Here is a 23,070-nt window from a genome sequence, read left to right on the forward strand (position 1 = left end):
AGTTGAGTTTTTGTTCTGATCCAGTATGATAGTCCTTGTGTTCAGATAATAGCAAGCACAAGAATTGACTTTTTTGTAGGTCACAAATTTTCTCTTGCACAATAATACTTATTGTGAAACTTAAATAATTTGCTCCAGTGTAGTCATTTAAATGACTTGCTGGGGTGAGACTGCTGGTTATGTTTAATGAAAAGACTTTGGTTTATGTAAACCTTGTGAATTTGTATTGCAGGACATGTTCTTTAAGTATACATGGAATAACTTTTTGCATACTCAAGTAGAAATCTGTATTGCATTGATTCTTGCAAGTCCTCTTGAAAGCACAGAAAATGGCACAATTACAGATCAGGATTCCACTGGGGACAATCTCTTACTGAAACATGTAAGTTGTGTTTTTTTGGGAATCTCTTGAATTTTCCTGTCTCCAGGCTATTGTAGCAGTTACTTTTACATAAAATATGCCCCAATTTTACTTTATATATAGAATGACCAGGAATATTTTTCTGTTTTTTCTTAAAATGTCAGTTCAGGGTGTTTAAACCTGAAAGTACCACCATAGATTCCTGCTGCCCCAAAGTGAGCATGTGTGCAGAGCTGCAAGTATTTATTTTCTTGAAGGAGAAGTTCCTCTTATTTTTAGTAATTAAAATTGTTATTTCAGTAGCTTTATGCTACTACAACTCAGCATCTATAAAGAGAAATAGAATTAATGTAGGTTTAGCTTTTAGGTTTCTGGCTGGGATAGGACTGCTGCTTCTGAACTTTAAACCCTTTAATGAAAGTGTTTATCCTGAACCTGAAATCAGTTGTCTTGTAAGACTTTAGAATTTGTTAAAATCAACTGTAAAATGCATAATAGTGTTCCACTTCACTGCTGCTAAGTACATTTTGCTTTTTTGATAGCTCTTCCTTAAGTGCCAATTAATAGAACGAATACTTGAAGCATGGGACATGAATGAGAAGAAACAGTAAGTAACTAGTTTTCTCATTGCCTGCAACTGTCTACATAAGACTTGAATTGTGAAATGTATCTAGGACCAATTCATAAGTGATCTGGCCAGTTCTAAAAACACTTGTATGTTAATATTGGGATTAAAGCCTTCTCTCATACCACTTTTTGGTAGCATTCTAATGCTTTTTCCCATGACCATTTGAGAATACCAGTTTGTCATTCTTGCCATATATAAGATATTACTATGATCTTTAAAGTCCACCCATCTTCAAGTACAGAAACATACCGTAAGTTCTGAGAGGACAGGAAATACTTGTCTCCAGTGAGCAACTGGAAATTATTTATGACTTTGAGCAGTGAAAGCCAAGTCCTGAGCAATGGAATAGCTTCTAAAAGTATGTGTTTGTGAAAGGATGGAGGTTTCAAGTAGCTAACATTGTCTGACACTGTGTTCGTAGCAGGAGGAAAAAAACCACTCAGTCTTCACCTGAGGTGGTAAAACAGTGCTCTGAAGGCTCATAAGTTTGGCTCTGGAGATACCGAACAGTAAATGTTAGCTCTGACTTGTCGAAACACTGAATTAGTTGACTGGGATAGTGTTGCTGGTTTGGTGTATTACTTGAGACAGTTTTACTCCCCAAAATACTTCTGTTCCTGTTTGATGTGAATCAGGTAGTAAACACATGGCTAATATAACTGACCTGAAAATAAGGATGTTGAAGTAGGTGAAGAGGGTGATGCAAAGAAAGGGAGTGTGACTTTATCTGTAGAAAACATGCTCTCCCAAATGTTTTCTATTTTATATTGTATTCCCCTGAGGTTATAGAGAACTGCCAACTTTATCAGCAATCAGACTCATAGGAGAGAAGTATGGGAGGCTATTTCCATAGATCCAAGCTGAAACTATTCTTTGGTTGGATAAGAATTTTCTTGATCCAGTGCTTACCATGTGGGTGAATTAAATAGTCTCCTGTTTGCAAATACTACTGCAGAAAATTTTGTAAACCTCAGATTGTGCTTTTATCTGGAGAGAATTTATTTTTATTTGTGAGAAACAAGCAGACTGTTGTAATTAATTCACCCCTTTATGCAATTTTGTACAGGTATGACTCCAAATATAAAAGATAAGTCTTAAAGATAATCTAAAGGTATTTTTAGTTTAGCTGCTTCAGGAATCTTTTTAATGCTTTTGTATTCTGTCACTTAATGTTATTTTGAGCAGCTGTAGAAGCTCGAGGGTGACTGCTTTCTGCTGTTAAAAATCTGACATAGTAAAAAGCTGTTTGATTTACTGGGATTAATAAGCATTTGCTAACTAGACTTTTTGCCTGGGCAATGCCAAGTCAGTCCACTGTGGCAAATACAAGTGCTCTTTATGGCATATCCTGTATTAGAAGTGATAACCTTTGCCATCATCACATGCTGCTTGTTTTGAATGTACTTGTTACCTAAGCAGTCATGGAAGTAAGACGGGAACCTCTCAATTTTTTCCTGTAAACAGTGTGATACAGTTTCATTCATGACATCTTCCATTGACATAATTTCAGTGACCTCGTGTTAGATGATGATGGTGGAAAATCAAGTAATGTGACTTGTATTTGCATAACATAAGCTACTTCCCAAACTGCTGTCACGTTACAGAGATTTCAGTCAAGTTCATGGGAGGTTTGTCTAGCCAACTGAGTGGGTCTGTCTTGATTATTTTTTTTTTTCCATTTTAAAAAAGCACAAAACCTTGAAAAGCTGGCACAGCAAATATCTTTGGCTTGCAGCTAAATGCTAGAAATTCAGTCCAAGTTGGCTCTCACTTTAGCTTTTTGGTCAGACCTTTGGTTTTAGGATGCAACTCTTCTGCTTAAGAACCCCTTGACTCTGGAGTGCCTTGTAATAAAATAGAGTAATACGGTTGCTCTGAGTGTGGGCAGTTGAATTCCCTTTGTCTCTTGCAGGGCTGAAGGAGGAAGACGACATGGCTATATGGGTCATCTGACAAGGATAGCAAACTGTATTGTGCATAGTACAGATAAGGGGCCAAACAGTACACTAGTCCAACAGCTCATTAAAGGTAATGTTAATGGTCTTAAGCTTGTCGTCATGGCTTTCGTTACTCATTCCCTCAAAATTTGATCAAACTTAAAAGGCAATGGTTGGATAAGAGAAGAAAATATAGATTACTTCTGACACATTCAATTTAAAACCAGCCATCCTTAAACATAGGCTTAAGTCTTTTTTCCAAACAGTATCAAAGCTCCCTGAAATAAAGTGAAGAGATGCCGACCTGCCTAATTTGGACTTGTTTGCTAGGTGGAGTAATCCTTATGGATTTAGGAGGATGTCTATGTTCTTTGTAGTATATCTGATAGAGCAGAAGAGACCAATTAAAAATTAAGTGATGCTCTGTTGTCAGTAGTATTGAATTGGGTTTTTTCTGTTTCTACACTAGAGCTTCCAGAGGAGGTCAGAGAGCGATGGGAGACATTCTGCACAAGCTCTTTAGGAGAAACTAACAAGAGGAATACAGTGGACCTGGTAAGTAGTGATGGGTAAGGTATCAAAATTGCTGCTGTTTACTTGGGCCCCAGTTTATTTTTGTCAGCAGCACAACCAGTCTTCGCAGCTACCATGTACTTGTGTCAACAAGTAGCTCTAGGTGCTGAGCTATGGAACTGATAATTCTTTAGTTTAATTTTCAACTAAAGCCATATCATTAATATTTTGTGTGGAAATCTTGCAGTAGCTCAGTTTGTATAGCTCATCCCAGACAATTGTCAAGGAGGAAGATTTCTTTACAGCTTCAAGTTAGCGTCCTTGAAAACTCCTGTCTGCTTGAAGAGTACAAACTAAAGCTGCAGGAGCTGGTATTAATTGATTTATCTACACTATGTAAATGAGCCTATGCAAGTTTAATGGGAAAATTCTGCCTGCATCTCACTGCGTGTGTTACTGACCTTGCTTAAGTCAAATGAGTTTGCATACTGTTGTTGTGCATCTGTTATTTCTTCTGCAACAGCAGTAGTGATTATGCTTTTTTCTGAAAGTTAAACTTAAGTAGAAGTGTGAAGAGGTTTTATGTAATCATGTTAAACATACATTTTAAGAATAATCACTTGGAGACTTTAATAAGCAGAGGCTGTTTCCAATGTCAACAGACCAATTAATGAATTCTAATATACCTCACTTCTTCAGGAATGCAATGCTTTGCACGTGGCTTCGTTAACTTTTGCTGGTGCTATGTGAATTGGGCTATAAGACTTAAATTTGGTATTTCAACATAATATAGCAACTGGAACATAATGGTAACGTCATGTGTGTGGCAATAGAAGCAATAGGAAATTCATCTGAAACTCTGCAACTTGTGGACAGGACCAAATGATGTACAGATGGTATTTCTTGCATGAGCCTCTGAATGCGAAGAAGTTCATGGTGCTTGTAGAATGGAATTTTTCCATTATTAGAAACTACTTCTTGGTCAAGGCCAAGAGAAGAGTCATCTAAAGAGGCAGAATTTTAAGCTGATTTATAATTAACGACATTTTGATTAGCTCTTTCGATATGTAATCGTTTACTTGGATGTACTTGATCTAACAACAGTGAAACATTATTTAAAACATATCTCCAAACTCCACAGTATTCAGTTGAATAGAAATACGAAGCAACAAAACAAATTCTTGTATCTAAAATGCCATCTGGAAAATACTGTGTCTGGATTTCTAAAGCTATAGGCCTTGTTTCTCCTTGCATGATCAATTTTCATGAGCCTTGGATTAGCATTTAGTTCAAAAATAAGCAGTAATGGACAGTACAGTGTGGTGCAGGAGATATTAAAAGACAGATCTCATAGAAAACTCAGCTTGTTTTTACTGACTCAGGTTTAAGTTGTGGTTATTGAAAGCACAGCCCCACAGTATTTCTTTACAGTCATACCGTCCCCCAGTATCCTACTTTTGATCTGTGTTTTGGTCTCTATAGACCTGTCCTTTCCATCTGTAAACCTGGACGATTTGGCATGTGTTTGAGCTCTTCTGTAAGTTGAAGAAAGCATCCTGGGGTAAAACAACAGCTGTCAGAACTAATGTTTATACCTGAAAAGTTATATACCTGATTTAAAGTGTGGATTTTCAGTGTCCCCAGAGCAAGATCTTAAGCACACCTTCCTTAATTTTTGTATGGATTAGCCTTATACCTACTGCTGGGTAGATGAGTAGACTTACTTGGTTCAGGGTTTTCCTGTCCTACGCAAGCTGTTGAGCAGAATCTAGTCATGGTATATGATATAATAGTTAAGCACGTAGTTCCTGACCTGAATGACAGAACTGTGGTTTACTGTTATACTTGATCATCTTCAGTCAATTTACTGGATTTACTACTCTCAGATGGTCTGAGCTTTATGTGTATGCATACTGTTATGATGTGAAGTTCATTTAAAGATATGTAAATAGGTTAGCTGTGTGAAGGCTATGGAGAGAACTGCTCTGTGAGTACTTTCAATGCCTCAGGCATTTTGTGCTCAGAGCGCTCTGTTGCTATGGTGGAACCAAGGTGTGTAGTCCTGGGGTCCCGTGTGTAACGAACTGCTTGTGCAGCCATGAGCTTCTTTTCAGTTGTTTTACATCAGGGATGTTGACTGTGAATCTATCAACACTTTATCCCTTCCGTTCTCTTTCTCCCTCTGTAGGCTTTTCTGTCTTTCTAACAAGTTCTTGTTACGTTTTCTAAAACAACAATAACTGCGGGCTTAGAAGTGACTGTGTAGCAGAACTATCTCAGAATTTACCCCAAACACTTTACAGGAAGCTTATTTTTCTTGTTCTACTGCTAATTGTCCTCATAGGAGGTAGGCAGTACTTTGCTAAGCTTATCTACTTACGCTTACCATGCTGAAGATTCAACAAATGTGGAGTAACTGTTCATTTTCTCTTTAGACAAGGTGTGGTGAAGTACAGTGAAGAATGCTATACAATTTGTAATACTAGGTTTGTACAAGAGACTCTGTATAACTTCAGAAGTGTCTCTTTATGGCATCCTTCCAACATGAGTCATGATTTTGAATGTTTGTGGGATATACTTAAAGACTAGGTGAGGAGAATATACCTCCCTTAAGCCTAAAAAGTCTACAGGACAAATTGTTCATGGCTGCCTTAAAAATCACCATGTAGTTCGTTTCTCTTAAGGAAGATCCCTCTCAATATTACCAGGAAACGAGGAGAAAAAATGTCACACATTAGAATGAATTATTTGTGAAAAGTGCCTGTTCTGTGTGTTAGTGTTAGAAAGCAACTGGTCTGAACAGTGAGGAAACGAATTGCTGGAATTTGCAGTGGTCATTCCTACTCCCTTCCCTGGCATAATTCTGCCTTTTATTTCTTAGGGTGGAGTAATGCTAATTTCTTCTTTCAGGTTTATACTTTAACTACAGCAGCTGTCAGAAAGCAAGAGAAGTAACTCTTGTATCTTTAGGCCTTATGTCCTGGTGGTTCCCAGAGGGAGAGTTTGGAGAAGACACTTATGTCTGTCTAAGAGTCCTGAGCTTGTTTCTGTTACAGCAGTAAGGGCAGGATTTCTACTGGGGATTAATGTGTGTGTTAGTAGTAACTAAAACTAAATAAACAACTTCTTGGTTTTGGGTATCTCTTTCCCCAACAAGTTGCAGTTGTAGAAGGGGTAGGTGTATTAACTTCTGTCCTCTCAAAATGTGCCTACGTGAGGGGGGCAGTATCAAGGGCGACTCAGGTCGTGATACGGAATGCCATGTGATTACCTTGAAGTGTGCAGGCTTTGCAAGAACATTGATATAACAGCTCTTCTCCAGACACGACAAGCCCAGAGATCTTTTGGCGCATTACTATTCTTCCTACTTATTGACAGTTTTAGTGTTGACAGATCAGGTTTCCTTCAGGAATTCACTAACTTGAAGTCAGGGTATCTCTAGTATGCAGATTGCAGTGCAGGGCTGAATGGTAGATGTGCAAGAATAAAGCACTCTCATTTTTTTTTTTAATAATTGTTATACTACCAGAGGAAAAAGCATAAAAGCACAATATACTTCAGGTAACAACTTTCTTCATTATCTCTTGCACATGTGTCCTGACTGTAGCATTGTCCTGTGATATTTGTGGCAGCATAGAAAGGTGTTTGTCTTGTCTGAAACCTTGTATGTGTTTCAGTACACCTTTTGTACAGACTTGTATTTTCTTGAAAAAATGAAAAGAATCCATGAACCACTTGACTTCACTTGGGAATCTGTAACATGAAGTTCTAGGAGTGTGTAGAACAATGCAGTATATTATAGTGCAGTATAAAGTTTGTCATCTGTAGATTGACTTTATACTAGTGATCCTTCATGGAAGATGTAGTCTTAGGGTCAGCTGTCACTACTGTTACTTTAGCTAATTGCTGTCCCAGCTGAAATTACTTTTGGAGTGCTGTTCTGATTGAAGATAAGTATTTCAAAGAACATGTTGCTTAGATAGTACTGTCACTGAACAAACTATTCCCACTAGTTATATGTCAGATCATCAAAAAAAATCTATTTTTTTCAAGGGTAGGATTTAAAACAGCAGTTGCTGTGGCAACAACTGCATTTGTGTCTGCAACTACATGTTGGTTACAGATTTCTGAAGTTTAATTCTTTTGTCTTTGTAAATACTGTAGATACCCAAGACAGTTTCCCTTTGATTTTTATCTATTTTATATATAGGAAAGAAGGAGGATCTCTGTGTGTATTTTGGTGACTGCTAATTCACTGGCTGTTCAATATATTTCATGCTGTACAAAGACAAGATGCAAGTTTTCTCTCATTTTGGTTTAGATAGCTGTCAGCTCTAGGACTGGCTTTTTTATGTTAAATAGTCATTCTGAAGTAGTCAAAAGCTTTGGCTTTCTTTGGGGTATCTAATATTTATATATGTGTTAATGCTATTGAAACATTTCAGGGATTGTTTATGTGGTATAGCAGTTGGAAAAACTGAAAATAATTCAGTTTCTTGTTTTGAAATGGAACTGAAGATTCAGCCAGATAGTGTGAGTATACTTGAGTAGCTGTGCTAGACTAAAGGACTCAATTCCTTTGTATAGGTTACTACCTGCCACATTCATTCTTCCAGTGATGATGAAATTGACTTTAAAGAAACTGGTTTCTCACAGGATTCCTCTTTGCAGCAGGTGAGTTGAATTCTTTTAAAGGCATGGGTTGCTCTTTCTGTGAAAATAAGTAATCTTTAAAAAGCAGTGGAACTTGTATTTTTGACCACAAGCAAATCCAAATCTAGGAAGTTTAAAATAAAACTTAGACATGTGCATGCCCCCAGCTGTGTCTTATCAAACCCAGGGGTATGGTTTTTAACACAAGTCACAGCATCTTGGTGTGCCTTCCAGTTTTTAGTCTTTGACCACGCTGCGTATGCAGATCTCTACCCATTATGCCTAAGAACACATTTGATATGCCAGCTCTCTGGCTAAGTTGAACGCAGTTTCTGTGTTAAGTTTTTACTAGATGTACACGTTTGAAATGGTGGCTTCTAATTGTGTTTTCTGGCAAATGTAAATTGCTATGAAAGCAAGTATAGGTTTCTGTTTGGTTTTGCTAATTAATAGATATGTTTTTTTAAATGTTGACCTTTATTTTGATGAGGAAACAAGGAGGGTTGGCTATTTGTTGTCACAAGCTTTTAGTTTTTGGCAAAATGCTGAACTCTGCAGCTGTCAAACAATATAAATGAAGAGCTAAGTATGCTCCAGTGACAGGTTGTATCTAGCAGCTCGCATGTTTAGCTTTAGAGACCCTTGATACCTGACAAGTGTACATAGCCAGATCTTCCTGAACTAAATTTCCAATGAACTTGAACACTTATTTTTAAATCTAGTATATGCTTTTGACAACTCATTTGTGAGTGTTTCAGATATAATTATTTATTATTTGGTTTAATGAAAAAAATTGAGAACACCTAGGGAATTTTCATATCAGCCAGCCTAAAAGCTTAAGTCAAAACTGTGTCCACCTTGAAGTGTTAATGCTTTCATAGCTGACTAATTGATAATGATACAGTGTTTAATATGGTTATGGTATTAGAGTATTTTTGGTGATGAGTGATGATGGAGAACATTGGTGCCATTATGATGAAGGACAGCATTTCTGTAATAGTACTGTCCCATCTCAAATATACATCTCTTTCAATTCTTTCACTGCCAGTGGAAGAGTGGGAGCTGTGCAGCACAAGACTGCTGATAAATTCCTTACACAGAACACATTACTTAATCTGGCTTATTAACCCAAATCTTTCAGCTCGCCCTAACAGCTATGTAGTAACTACCTAGCCGAAGACTGGCTTTGGTACTTTCTGCATCTTACTGTAGTTTTTATAAAAAGTAATTGCTTGTCTAACTTTGAATTGTGGGTGGTGGCTCACCATTTATTTAAGAATGTGATGTATTTTTATCTGATGCAGTGATTTTTGCGCATGTAAGGTGCACCTGACGACTATAAACTGTAGCAGCTCTAGTGAGAAAGTAAGATCTTCAAATATCTCTGTGCTTTTCATGCATCTTCTTAGCGACCTGCTGTGCCTAAGCAATCCCAGCAGTTCCAGCTAGTTAATCTGGAGAAATGCAGACGGTCCAGTGCTGTTTCAAGTTTTTCACCATTTTCTTAATCTTTTTTTTTTTTTCTAAGTTAATGAAATATTTCTAGACTGACCCAGTGAGGAAAGCATGATATTAGACATGATACTAGACATTGATGGGAAATGGGTTGAAATTACCTAAAGCATTCTTCAGCTGCATGAATTAGTTCATAAAGATGCCTCTGGCTTCAGCTAGAATACCCAGGCCTAGATCAGTAGTTAAAGGGAGAAACAGAAGGGAATTTCCAAAATTGAAGTGGACTCATTAGGAATTGGATAAGGGAGGAAAATATGAAGAAACCTATTGATCTTCGGTTTATTTTCATCAAATTGAACTTCTGCCTGTGCAGAACTACATTTGCTATGACTCCTTCTGGCATCCAAATCTAGTTTGGTATGGTTTTCTTCTAATGAAGACCCTTTGCTCCAGAAGGGAAGGTTTCTTTTTTTCCCCCCTTTTTACTCAAACACTTTTTCTGTAAGTTTCTGAATAACACTTCAAAACTGACATCTTTGAAGAAGTGTTCCATCACCTAGTTCTGGGTTGTAAAGTTTCTCATGACAGCAGTGTTTAATGTGCTGTCTTGCTGTGGCTCTGGAAACTTTTATTCCAGGAAATCATTGTTGTTCTGTTCTCCACCAACTTAGTACCACTTTTTGTCTCTCTTAAGCATACTGAAAATATATTAGAGAAAAGGCTAGAACTGCCTAGGGTCTGAGATACACTAGCAGTTTATAACTGTATTTTGTATACTTGTTATAGACAATTTTGATGTAGTGATAAGATTTCACATTAGTTTCAGAACTAGCTGATGCCATAAACCTCGTCTTAATTATCTGTTTATCCTGGTGAGTGGTGCTCTTAGTGGTTGCACCTTTTGTAAAACAACAAGTCTGTTGAACTCCTTTATTTTTTTTAATTTCCCCTGGAGGTAATCACTAATGTGTGCTTTTTAATATCTGTAACAGTGAAAATACTTTACTGGAAAGGCAAGCTCAGTAACTGATGTGAAGCAGAGTATTTTATAGGGAGGACAGTCAGTAATTGATTGTCCACCAGTGTAATATTGATACACTAATTGTGTTAGTATCAAATCCTGAAGTTTTAAGAACTATCAGATTTTTAAATTTAGGATCAAAATGTAAGAGTTCTTGCTTTGGCCTGGCTTAGCATAGTGACCCTACCCTATGAAATATGAGGGTTTTTCAGACCCACTCTTAGCCCTCATAGGATCTTTGCTGTATATCTCATTCTTCTGTATCTCCTTTCTTCTTCCTCCAGTCTTCATAATGCCTTAATCCAAACTTGCTTTTTTTTGACCATTCTCTTGTTTTCTTTCCATATTCACTTTGTTCAGCGTTACCACCTTCTTCAAAGGTTTTGCCTGTGTACTGGGTCCCTTTAGCTACCTGGGCAAGAAACCGAGAGTTGATGTGACAGCTGTATTTTCTAGAATATCTTAGCAATGGCTGACTTTACACATTGAAATAACACTATTAAAAGTTCCTAGAGAATGTGTGATAATTTAGTCGTGGGAAATAAGGGACAAAAGCTATTGTTATGGATGGGAGAAAATGCCCATGTGTACCTTAATGTGGATATACCCATCTGCTGGCAGCTGACACTGGCATCTTTATTTAAAAAAAAAAAAAAAAGCACAGTTGAGTCAGTGGCCCTGCATTGCAATGTAAAATGTTCAGTAGTTTCCTTCTTGTAGGTATTGAATATATGCTGCTAGTGTGTGTGCCTGAGACTGATATTTCTAGTGATAACTACATGATAAATATGCAACTGTGCTTGTGTCCGTACCTAATGTACTTTTCTGGTTCTTACAGTTTATAAATTCATGTCATTTTGAACAAAGACAACTTTTTATCTAGTATACTGTGTTGTTTCACTGGGTTTTTTGGGGTGCATTTTGAAAGGTGCTGATTAACATATGGTTAAACTAGAGATTTAACTTCCTTATTGAGAGCTGCTATTACTTGGCTTTCAAGTCAGTAACTGTAAGTAGGTGTGCACTCAGCGTTACCATTTAAAAATTCAACAGTTAAGACAAATCCTTTTCCTGTCTTTTTATGTGTAGATTAGGGAGACTTTTATTTCTTTGGAGCAAAATGGGCAAATAGGATTTAGAGTATTATTAGAATCATTATATCACTGTCGTTGGTCCTGGGGTTGCCAGGCCTTTTCTGATTATCAGATGCAACAAATGACGTCCAATTTTATTGACCAGTTTGGCTTCAACGATGAGAAGTTTGCTGATCAAGATGACATCGGCAAGTGAGTATAATGTTACACTGGCTTTGACTATAGTCTCGGGAATTTCCTTTCTTATTGTGTATTTGTCTATGGTTTTGCTGATGATAAAGACAAGCCTTTACTAATGCAAGGCAGTTGCCAATCAGTTCTGTCTTCTTGTACTAGCTGTGTGTATTGATAGAAGCCTCCCTGAATGGTTTAGAGAGGAAAGCAAGGCTTATCTTCTATTTCTGGTGTCCTGGCTGTACCAACATGAGAACACGGTGCTTGTGAATAAATAACTAAATTATAACTCTGCTTTTGAGAGCTGTGTCTGTCCAGTGACATGGCATTGCTGGGGGCACTTCCACTTTCTCTGTGCCTCAAAGTGGTGGTTTTTTTTGGTTTTTTTTCCCCTGCTGAATCTATGTACCAGACCAGATGAATAGCTTTACTCTTAATTTTTCCTGGAAAAGAAACACATCCATGAGTGCAGGGGACAGTAAGAGAGGGAATTGTAAATTTACCTTTGTTTGCAAGGTCAAGGCAGTTAAGACTCTCTATAAATAGGGCAAGTGATGAGGAAATGAGAACAGTCTTGGTCAGGTGAAAAAAAAACCCACCACAACAAAAACACCCAACACAAAAACTGTTCTCTTTCTTCAGTTCTAATTAAACTGATGCTATAACGGGAAAGGGAAAGAATGGGTGTTCTTGCTGAAAATAGTTATCTCAATCTTTGTAAGAATTTATGGCTTGGGATGCAAGAACATGCAGGTAAGAGTAAAAACCATTACTTGAAGATGGTTTCTAGAAGGATAAAATACAATAAAATGTCTCAGTGCTCTTCTATAAGACATGACTGTTTTAAACTGAAAGAGGGCAGATTTAGATTAGATCTAAGGCAGAAATTCTTCCCTGTGAGGGTGGTGAGGCCCTGACACAGGTTGGTCAGAGAAGCTGTGGCTGCCCCCTCCCTGGAAGGGTTCAAGGCCAGGTTGGACGGGACTGTGAACAACCTGGGCTAGTGGAAGGTGTCCCTGCCCATGGCAGGGGGCGTGGAACTGGGTGATATTTAAGGTCCCTTCTGACCCAAACCAGTCTGTGATTCTATTCTATAATTCCATGTTTAGTAAGTGATACTTCTCTGAAGCTTGCATGTGCATCTAGGAAGTATTGCTGTCTTTTTATACCACATATTCTGCTGAGATCATAGGTTAAAATATGATGGGAGAGGAAGCAATTCAGGATACTCTAACTTTGTTAGAAGCAAGTGGACTTTGGCAAGGACAGGAGTTGGAATTCCTTTAAGATTGTGCCTTTGGTAGTGCATGGTCTTGGTGGAAAGATGACTACTTGTGTAAGCAGATCTCTTGAGATTTGTGATAGGTATCCTGATGATGTATTTGTGAGTTGAATTAAACTGCAGATAAAGTTACTTAAGTGTTGCCTTTTGTGCAAGAATTAATTACAGCTTAAATTACCAGTTTACTCTTGTACAGTAATTTAGATGGTAACTTGCACAGTAATTGAGTCACACTTAAAATTTATGTTCCTTTAGACCACTTACCTTGTTCCCTACTTTATAATGCAATGAGGATTAGAGGAAGAGTCATGTGCTCTGTGTGGCTATAGAAAGAATATATTAACTCTTTTCTTCCTGTTTCTTTTTTCTTCCCCTAGAGATTTAGTTTGCCTAATGCTATTTCTAGTCTAAGACGTGTTTATAATTACTTTAGTGAAACTTAGTAATAGCTTAATATGGGAAGATCTGTAAAGCCTAATATTTACTGTGCAGTTTGGAAAAAACTTCAGTGAATTGTTTAAAAAAAAAAGCTTAATTTTTTTTCTTTAGGAAACAGACGTTGATACTACTTTTTTCCACTTTCTCTCTTCCTGATGAGAAGGTCCTTCTATAGCGTGGTGAAATCAGTTAGAAGGTATAAAAACTGTAGGATTTTGAGCTGTATCATGGTAGACCATAGTCAGATTAGGCATTCTTTAGGACTACTTTTTTTTCCAGTGCATAAGAGTACAGTATTTGAGATTTGCTTGTATAATTTCAGTTATGCTTGCTTAACTTCAGGTAGACTTGTTGCATCTTCACAGCTAACTACAGGGTAGACATGACATGGTTTTGTATTTTTGTTTAAAATATTTCCACTTAGAAAAATCACGTGAATGCCAGGCCTCCTTAATGTGGAATTTGGCTGTTTTATGTTGGAAACTTTCTCTTTAATCTTTTATATTTTTAGATTATTGGAAAATGAGAAACCTAAGAGAAATGAAATGCCTTCATGTCATAACACAACATCTTGTTTATTGCATACATCTGCTTTTTTTTGTAGTGTTTCTTTTGATCGGGTCTCAGACATCAACTTTACCCTCAATACGAATGAAAGTGTAAGTATGTATTCCTGTGCTATCAGGAAAATTACTGTCTCTTAAACTTCAGTGTGACCTCATGGGTTTGGTGGTGGTTGTTATATTTACTCCTTTGTGTAATCTTTGGAATATAACTACCCTACATTGTTCTGGTATCATGAGATTTTCTAATTGGAAGACACTATAGTTGTTTGTGATTAGTATTAAACAGAATTGCTTCTAATTTGTATGTCCAGGTTCAAGAACAGGCTTGGATCTGATCTGTGCATATTGCATACTTGTGTTTTATGGGTAGAAGCTATTTCTGTCTTCCAGTGAGATTGTGGTGACAGGGAAGTAAGGACAGAGACTTTAGCCATAGATATTATTTGTTAGTTGAGCTGAAGTGAACCCCTCTACAGAAGATAAAGCTGGAGCGCTTAGTAGTCTGTTATCTGAAAAGCTCTTCAATGCCATTCCTGCATGCCTTTGTTAAACATGATGGAAACCTCTAGCTGTTCTTTGATGGTCCACTCAACTTTTTAGTAGCTTGAGTAAAGCAAGCACCACTGAATATTTTCTTGACAAGCTTTAAGTTGTTCAGATATTCTGGTTTGCTGTTTTTAAAGAAATGTATTTCCCCCCACTGGTTTAAGATTCTCTTCATAATGGTCATACATATAGTGTGGCCAGCAGGACTAAGGATGCGATTGGGCCCCTCACTACAAGAAAGACACTGAGGTGCTGGAACACGTACAAAGAGCAACAAAGCTGGTGAAGGGTCTAGAGCACAAGTCCTGTGAGGAGCAGCTGAGGGAACTGGGGTCATTTAGGCTGGAGAAAAGGAGGTTGAGTTCACTCCTCCTTGCCCCCTCACAGGAGAAAAATGAATCAAAAGGCTCAGGAGTGGAGATGAGGACAGGGAGGGGTCACTCACCCATTTTACAGTCGCAGGCAAAAGAGGCTTGTTAAGGGAAGAAAATAAGAACATCATGAATTCAAACACTAACAAAACCAACACTTGACAGAGTGGGACAGTGAGAGGCGTTACCATATCTTAAAAACACCTCCCATTCCTCCCTTCTTCCAGGGATTGGTTTTGTTCCTGATATTTCTCCAGCGGCACAGGGGATGGGGGGTGCAGTCAGTCTGCTGCTTCTTCCTGCAAGGGAGGGGGCAGCACTCCTCTGCATTCTCCCCCTGCTCCATGTGTGTCCCTCTCACAGGAGACAGTCCCCCACAAACTCTCTCCTTCGTGACTCCTCCCCATGGGGTACATTCTTCCTGAGATGCTCTGGCGTGGGTCACCCCCACGTGTTGCAGTCCTCCCAGTGCCAAACCACAACCACAGGGGCTGCTTCTCCCCACAGAGTCCTACGGGTCCTCCACAGGCCACAGGCAGATCTCTGTTCCTCCAGTGACCTCCATGGATGTCAGGGGGGTGCCCCTGCAGTCTCACCATAGGATACAGGGGAGTCTCTGCTCCAGTCCACCGCCCCCCGCTCCTTCCTCCTTCCTTCCACTGACCTCTGTGTTCACTTAGGTGTCCTTCTTGTAACTCATCCTCAAAGTCCCCAACCCCCTCTCAGGTTCCCATTCTTAAATATGTTGTCGCAGAGACGCAGCCACCATCACTAATTGCCTCGGCCTTGGCCAGAGGCGGGTCCGACCTGGAGCTGTGGGAGCTTCGAGAAGCTTCTTACAGGGGCCACTGCTGTAGCCCCCTCCCCTGCTGCCAAAAACCCCACCACACAAAGCCAGCACAGGAGGTTGTAGTGGGGTGGGTGTTGGTCTCTTCTCTCAAGTAATAAGTGATATGACAAGAGGAAATGGCCTCAAGTTGCACCAGGGGAGGTTTAAATTGGATGCTGGGAAAAATTTCTTCACGAAAAGGGTTGTCAAGCCTTGGAACAGGCTGCTCAGGGAAGTGGTTGAGTCACCATCCCTGGAGGTGTTTAAAAGACTTGTAGATGTGATGCTTAGTAGGGACGTGGTTTAGTGGTGCGCTTGGCAGTGTTAGGTTAATGGTTGGACTTGATGACCTTAAGGGTCTTTTCCAACCTAAAGGATTCTATATTTTCAAATATTTGCTAATGTAAGTAGAATAATTAATCATAAACACAGATTTTATACGTTTGCTGTATTTAGGGTAATATAGCCTTGTTTGAGGCATGCTGTAAGGAGCGGATACAGCAGTTTGATGATGGTGGCTCTGATGAAGAAGACATTTGGGAAGAAAAACATATTGCATTTACACCAGAATCCCAGAGGCGTTCCAGGTAAGAAATGTGTTTTTCATCCAAAGAGCGGTATAGTGAGCCCTCAATACTGAGCGTGTCTTCTTCAGGCTGACTGTTAGCACAGGCTGTCCAGCACAACTAGCTACTGCATTATGTGGAGAAATGAGCAGAGGGATGGCTCTAATGTCTGTCTTCCACCCATAATTTGCAGAAGATGGCAACAGCTGCTCTGCCTACTCAGCTCTTCCTGCACTTTAGCTGTTGTAGCTCAGGTATTTTGTGCTGTTTATTCTTTCCTTCTACTTTTAAACCTGCTCAGCCATTCTTGGCTTGGACAAGGCAGTCCAGCTCCACACCTCTGTAGACCTTGCTCTCTTCTCTACAGTACCAGTATGGTTGGGGACAAAACTGCACAGGAAGCTGCCCTGAGGGGAAGGAGCATCTCTGAGCTATGCAGCCTCCATTGATATCTACTGAATTTTGTCCGAGGGTAGTCTTGGCTTTTCTGACCTTCTTGTAGCTCGAGTCACAAACCTGATCTCTTCTTCCCTTATCCCCTTTGAAATGTGTGTTGCTGTACAAAAATCAATTCTTTTGTCTGATGGTGTTGTGGTTACTTAATGTGATGTGTTTCAGGGACATCCTTACCTTCTCACATGACCTTGCTTTTTGTGTTGTTTGTGCTCAAGGGGAAGAGAGAGAGATGCCCGTAGGTTTTCAAGTTTGTATGTAGTTAAAGATGATGGACTGGAGTACAGTTGGGGAGATTTTAAAATAGATTTGTTAGATTTTAAAATAAAACAAGTTATATCTTGTTAGATTGGTGTTGATGAGTGTTGTATTTCAGCGCTTCTGTTTGTTGTAAAGAGACCAAATAGACCCAACAATCTCTGTACACAGCTCTGATTCCTTACTTACCGTTTCTGCTCCCTTTTGCATGGCAGGAGTAAAAATAATCTTTGTCTTTTACTTGCAAATGGGGGGGAAAAGGGTAGCCTCTTCATGTGATCAAGTGAAAAACCTTAAACCTTGTTTTTTAGAGAGAAATAAGGGCAATACAAACAAATAACAAATTATACTTCAGTTAATCTATCAGAAATTATAACTGTTGTAATTCTCTTTAGCCTCAAACCCTCCAGTATTTCACTGTGCTCAGGGTCTGATACTAAACAGAGAATGTAAACTATCTCTTTGTATTTTAAGTTCGGGCAGTACGGACAGCGAAGAAAGTACAGATTCTGAAGAAGAGGATGGGACAAAACAAGACTTGTTTGAATCGCACACCAATACAGAGGACAAAATGGAAGTAGACCTAAGTGAACGTACGTAGCTTTTCTCCCAGCTGCTTTGAGTTCTAGAAAAGTGTTTGATCTAGTAGTCTTATTTTGCAGGAGTTTTCCTCACTTACTGTTTTTACTTCATCTTAATAAAGTAGTCTCCCACTGTAAAGACTGCTTGCAATAGAGCATGCAAATGTTGGGAAGTTTGAATCCTAACATGTCTTGAGTCAAGTTACTTAGTGTCTCTCATGTTTCTACTCTTCAAGAGGAAAAAAAAAGGAGGAATAATCAGAAAGAAAAGGATGAAATGTAATCATTTATACATCTTGAATGCCTGCAAAACGAATAGATTGTTAATCTCCAAAACTAAAATATGGTTATTTTTACTGGAAGCCTTTCAGATCAACTTTTCATCTAACAAAGCTCTTTTAAGACTTCCTACAGAAGCCAAGTGAATTTGTATTGGTCTGGCTTCGTGTGTGAATGAAAGATGTGCATCAGTAGACTCTCATGTGGAAACTTAACTGATTGGTTTAAAAGTTTTCACGTTCAAGTCACAGTAGACTAAGCTGGCTTTAGTTAAACTGGCAATATCTGTAGGTAAAAGCCCTGTGTTTATCTAGACTGTAAGGAATTAAATTAAAATAGAAGGAAAAGTTAAGGGTTTTCTTTTCTTTTGTCAGATTGGTGTCGTTGGCATCTGTGTGTCAAACAAGTTTTGATCCATGTGGGTCTCCTCCCATATCTGCCTGGGTTGGAATTTCTAATTGCTAGTCAGAGCTTCCTTTTCAGCCTGTTTTTTTGTATGTAAGTGTTAATGAAAAACATGTTTCCCTTGGGTAGGTGAAGTATTTTGAATTGACCTATCCTAAATTAGATGCTGTTAAGTCACAGTTGCTCCAAAATCTAAGATCCCAATAAATATTTTAAGTTGTAAAAAGCCTTAAACTTTTCTGAAACTTAGCAGTGGTGTTAGTGCATGAGAAATGCTGCCCGTACCTAAGTTGACATGCTCATTTTCAATGTTCAGAAAAACGTGCATAGGAAAGTGAAAAAGGGATGAGAAGTCTTAAGATTTTTTTTTTATTATTGTTATAGAAATTCAGTTTTGAAAAACTATAACAAATGTTAGTTTAAAGAATAAAGTGGGATTATACTTGTGATTTAGTATGGCTTATTGTTTTTGTTCTTCAGATAAGCTATATTGATTTTTAGCAGAATACTTGTGAGTTACTGTTTTGAAAATTCTGCCTTATTAGCAGAATTTCCCGTTTAGGGAAATGCATTCATTTTTTAACAGTATACAGGAGATTCTTCTGCATGTGCTTTAAAGTCTAGTTAGGAATTTTGCTGTTCTTTTTGGAATTTACATATAGAGAATCAGTGTGTTAGGAATATGTGCGTTCATGTTCTTTATTTAAATTTGTTCCTAATGAACTTGTTGATGGTTTTTCAGCACCAAACTGGTCAGCTAACTTTGATGTACCCATGGAGACTGCACATGGTGCCAATCTGGATTCTGTTGGGTCTGACGTGTGGAGTACAGAAGAACCTATGCCAGCAAAAGAAACTGGCTGGGCTTCCTTTTCTGAGTTCACGTCCTCTCTGAGGTAAGAATGTTAATGATTCAGGGCAAGTTCTTCACTACTAAATGTAATGGCAGTTGCCACTTGGTTTCTTCGGGGTGTCCATCGCTACCTCAGCCTGTGTGGGTAGTGTTCTGGTGGAATACAAGGTGTGTAGTGTCTGAAGGGCCCCATGTGTTTATAACAGAATGTCTTTGTGTGATCTACCTCATAGCAGGCTTTTGTGGATGGGTGGATCCTAGTATGTCATTGTTTTAGAGGGTTTTTAAAGAATATTTGGGTTCTTTAATATTGGTCTCTGACCATAATTTGGCTGTGAAATAAGTTTTTTATTTTAATTTTTTTAGTGTGGACTGGACCCAGTGAAGGAAGGGTGGAATGTAAACTGTTGAATGTAAACGTTATAAAACATCTATGATGATTCTGTTCTATGGATGTTATAAAACAAATAGGTTTGGGGTTTTGTATTTTGTTGTTTGTTTATTTGGTTTTGATTTTTTTGAAAACTTGCACAGTTATGCAGCTGTGGTATCTCGCTTAGGCAGTTCTGCACTATTTTGAGAATGCCTGAGATAAAATTTCCTTTCTTGACTTGAACTCTACATAAAAAAAAAACCTGAAGTCCTCTGTGTAAGTACCTAATCATATAGATGTAAATTTTTGAGTTGCCAAATACTATCATTCAACAATTGATTCCTTCTGCAGTCAGGAGACTCTTCCTTTTATACATCTGGCTCTCAGTTGTCTGTCTGGGCATTAAACAGCTCAGATATAAAAGTATGATTTTTTTCCAACATAAAACAGTGTATTGTTTCATGCTTTTTGTTTGTATTTCTATTTCATTCTGCTATTTAGAAATGTTTCTAAAGCTTTTTTAACTTTGTATTTGAAGCTCAAAAGATTCCTTAAGAAGTAATTCTCCTGTGGAAATGGAAACAAACACAGACCCAATTGATCCCTTGAGTGCAAATGTAACTGCTCTTCCAGCACAGCTAGAGGGTAAGTACACTGCAGTCAGAAATGCAAACAGATTGATTTTAAGAGGGTCACCCAAGAAAGATGTCCCTGAACTTGAAAATTTAGGTTTCCAGAGACCTCTCATCTGTCTCTGCTGCTCTTACGACAGGTAATGAAAATGACTTGTCAAAGAATTTCTGAACTATTAAAAATAGTTTTCTATTTAAAACAGCAGCCAGTGTTACTGTTAACTCTAAAAATCCTGCACATCATGAACAGAAAATCATTACAAAGAAGCTAAGTGTGTTCTGTTAGAGAATCCTCACCTGTGCCAGCACTTGGTTAGCTGAGCTGATGCCAGAGCAGAGTCGTAGCCTCTAGTCTCTTCCTATGTGGCAGTAGGCCAGTAGCCTCAATGTGTTCAGTTGTCCCCTTCCTGCTCATTCCTTTCCAAGTTACCTTCACTGTGCATGTGCTAGTTCTTTCTTCTACATGTATGAACTAGTTGAAGGCCAAACGTGCTAATTATGTTTTTGCATATATTATTAACAGACAGAACAAGAAGTGCAGATGAGAAGTCCAGGGAGGGCTTGTCTGCACTTGGAAACTTACTGTCAAATTTGCCCTGCGTGGGCTTGTGTAATGAATACATCACTATAATCCTACTAAAAGTCCTCTTCAGCCAAAGCTGTTGCAGTAACCATTGTAAATCTAAATCACTAAGTGGCTTGCAAAATGAAGAAAAAAAAAAAAAAATAGTTACAGAATGTGACTTAAGCCATCTGTAAGAAGTACTTATGCTCTATATATGTGTATAGTGGGAGTTGCAGAAAGGTGACTTTCTCTGTAAGGAAGAATTCAGGAAGCATACAAAACTGCAAAAATAGTGTTCTGGTTATATTGGCTTGCTGATGAAATAGAAACATAACCAGCCATGTACTAAATGACTTCTATATATCTAGCCCCAGGAAGTGTTGCTATGGAGGCCAGCTCCGATGGAGAGGATGATGTAGAAAATGCAGACAAGGTAACTGAAACAGTAATGAACGGCAGCATGAAGGAGACACTGAGCCTTACTGTAGATGCTAAAACTGAAACAGCTGTTTTCAAAAGGTGAGCATGCCTGTTTATTGTCTTCCCACCCTTGTAACATAAGCACTGTTATAAGCACCTGTCCATAAGCACTGGAAGCTTATTAGTGGAAGACTGACGCAACTTTTGACCCTGATGCATGTTATTGGGAGGTTTTATGTACAGTTAATCTTTTAACATACGTTAGTTGCATGTCAAAGCTAAGCTTTTTAAATTTTGCACGTATTGTTAGATTTGGATGGGACTCTCATCCAGGAGGATGGAGGACAGAAGTTGAAGGCCAGCCAGGCACTGCCCTTGAGAGTAACTCAGCAGACTTCTGGGGTGATCACTCTTGGTATAGGTGATGGTGTCAAATCTGTTCTGGACTGCAGGTGGCACACAGAATAAGTATCAAATCTTTGTGCAGGGAAACAGAGGCTACAAACAGCTTGACCTGCAAAAATAGTTTTGTCTTTATTAATAGAAGCTGGTGTGTCATGCCCCCCACCCCGATCTTGATAAATCAGAACATACCACTAGCACTTTGGCATGCAACTCTCTCTTCTTTTAGAATAATTTCCTGGTATCTGTCCCTATTCTCACTTTAAATATTAATAAGGAATTGTTCATATGTCTTGAAAGTTGCTTTAAAAAAATCCCAGTCCATTTTAGTAGAAGAAACTTCCCAGTGTTAGTCCTTACATCGCCCTTCTCCTAAATTCATCTTACTTTGTCCTGTTAGTGGTGGTAGATTTTGATTGTTCGGGAATTGAAACGTAACAGCTTTCAGTCACTCTTGCTTCCATCCTTTTGATTATTGAAGCAATAAATAACAACTCTAACCTCTTTTGGTACCTGACTTAACTTTCATGTTTTTCAATACTGAGGAGGAAGCATTTATGGCTGCACAGCGCTTATAAATCAAATGTCATTGTTAGAGGAATTCAGCCAAAACAGTTTAGAGGAGGATTGTGACTCAGTGCAGACTGATGTGGCATGGAACCATAGTGCCATGCTAACCTTAAGAGATACATCTTCTCTCCAGTTTATTCTGTATTTTGGGGAACTCTTGTATATGGTCTACGCTCCTGTTGTGTTATGTGTCTACAGTTGGATTTAGTTATCCATGGTGTTTTTACACGTCTCCTTAAACTGCTTTAGTTCATACGCACTTTAAAGTTCTGTAACTTCTGATACTGGTGCAAAGACTAACATGAGGAGGCAGCACGTGGTGACGGTTCCTGCCAGCCTTCATGGAATTACCTGCTTGAGCTGTGGAGTGAGCACTTCAATTCTTGGAGGTGAAAGGACACAGAGGTGCAAAGGGAAGCGATAGCATAGAATTGCCCAGGTCAGAAGGGACCTCAGAAGATTATCTGGCCCAACCTTTTGTGGGAAAGGGAGCCCATATGAGATTATCTAGCACTCTGCCCAATTGCATCTTGAAAACCTCTGGCAATGGGGACTCTGGGATCTTCGTTTGGAAAGGAGAGATTAAGGAAATGTAGAAGGAGGCTGAAAGGTGAGGTCTTAAATATGGACGCTGTTCTTCTGTGAGAGAGGTGTGTGGTCTCATACTGAGTCAGCACTCACGTGCCTGTCTTTAAACCAACTTTTAAATATGCCAAGCAACAAATGGGAGAAAAAAAGTAGCATTTCATTCGGAATAAACGTCTAAAACAATGCTTGGAAAAAAAGCCTAGATTAAGGGACAACTAGAGTAGTGAGAGGAGGTCCTACTCTGGCCTGCGTACCTG

The 23,070-nt window shown here is 38.7% G+C and overlaps 1 protein-coding gene across 17 annotated transcripts in view; it reads left to right on the plus strand.

The window, feature by feature from the left end:
* Positions 1–23,070, plus strand: part of PPP6R3 (protein phosphatase 6 regulatory subunit 3) — a 64,231-nt gene that overhangs the window by 34,632 nt on the left and 6,529 nt on the right. For 10 of the 17 annotated variants that reach the window (XR_012625377.1, XM_074841786.1, XM_074841789.1 and 7 more), the window contains 12 exons: positions 233–382; positions 904–968; positions 2,902–3,017; positions 3,396–3,481; positions 8,027–8,113; positions 11,757–11,854; positions 14,161–14,215; positions 16,325–16,455; positions 17,620–17,738; positions 19,153–19,306; positions 20,175–20,281; positions 21,202–21,352. Coding sequence is in view for 16 of the 17 variants with exons in the window: in XM_074841786.1 (XP_074697887.1) it covers positions 233–382; positions 904–968; positions 2,902–3,017; positions 3,396–3,481; positions 8,027–8,113; positions 11,757–11,854; positions 14,161–14,215; positions 16,325–16,455; positions 17,620–17,738; positions 19,153–19,306; positions 20,175–20,281; positions 21,202–21,352 (1,319 nt within the window). In the remaining variant the exon portion in view is untranslated. Of the gene's footprint in view, positions 1–232; positions 383–903; positions 969–2,901; positions 3,018–3,395; positions 3,482–8,026; positions 8,114–11,756; positions 11,855–14,160; positions 14,216–16,324; positions 16,456–17,619; positions 17,739–18,379; positions 18,504–19,152; positions 19,307–20,174; positions 20,282–21,201; positions 21,353–23,070 lie in introns of those variants that run through there. The other 7 variants (XM_074841798.1, XM_074841800.1, XM_074841801.1 and 4 more) reach the window with 3 other exon arrangements.

The sequence above is a fragment of the Strix aluco genome, chromosome 16 (assembly GCF_031877795.1).
Source record: "Strix aluco isolate bStrAlu1 chromosome 16, bStrAlu1.hap1, whole genome shotgun sequence".
Classification (NCBI taxonomy): Eukaryota; Metazoa; Chordata; class Aves; order Strigiformes; family Strigidae; genus Strix; species Strix aluco.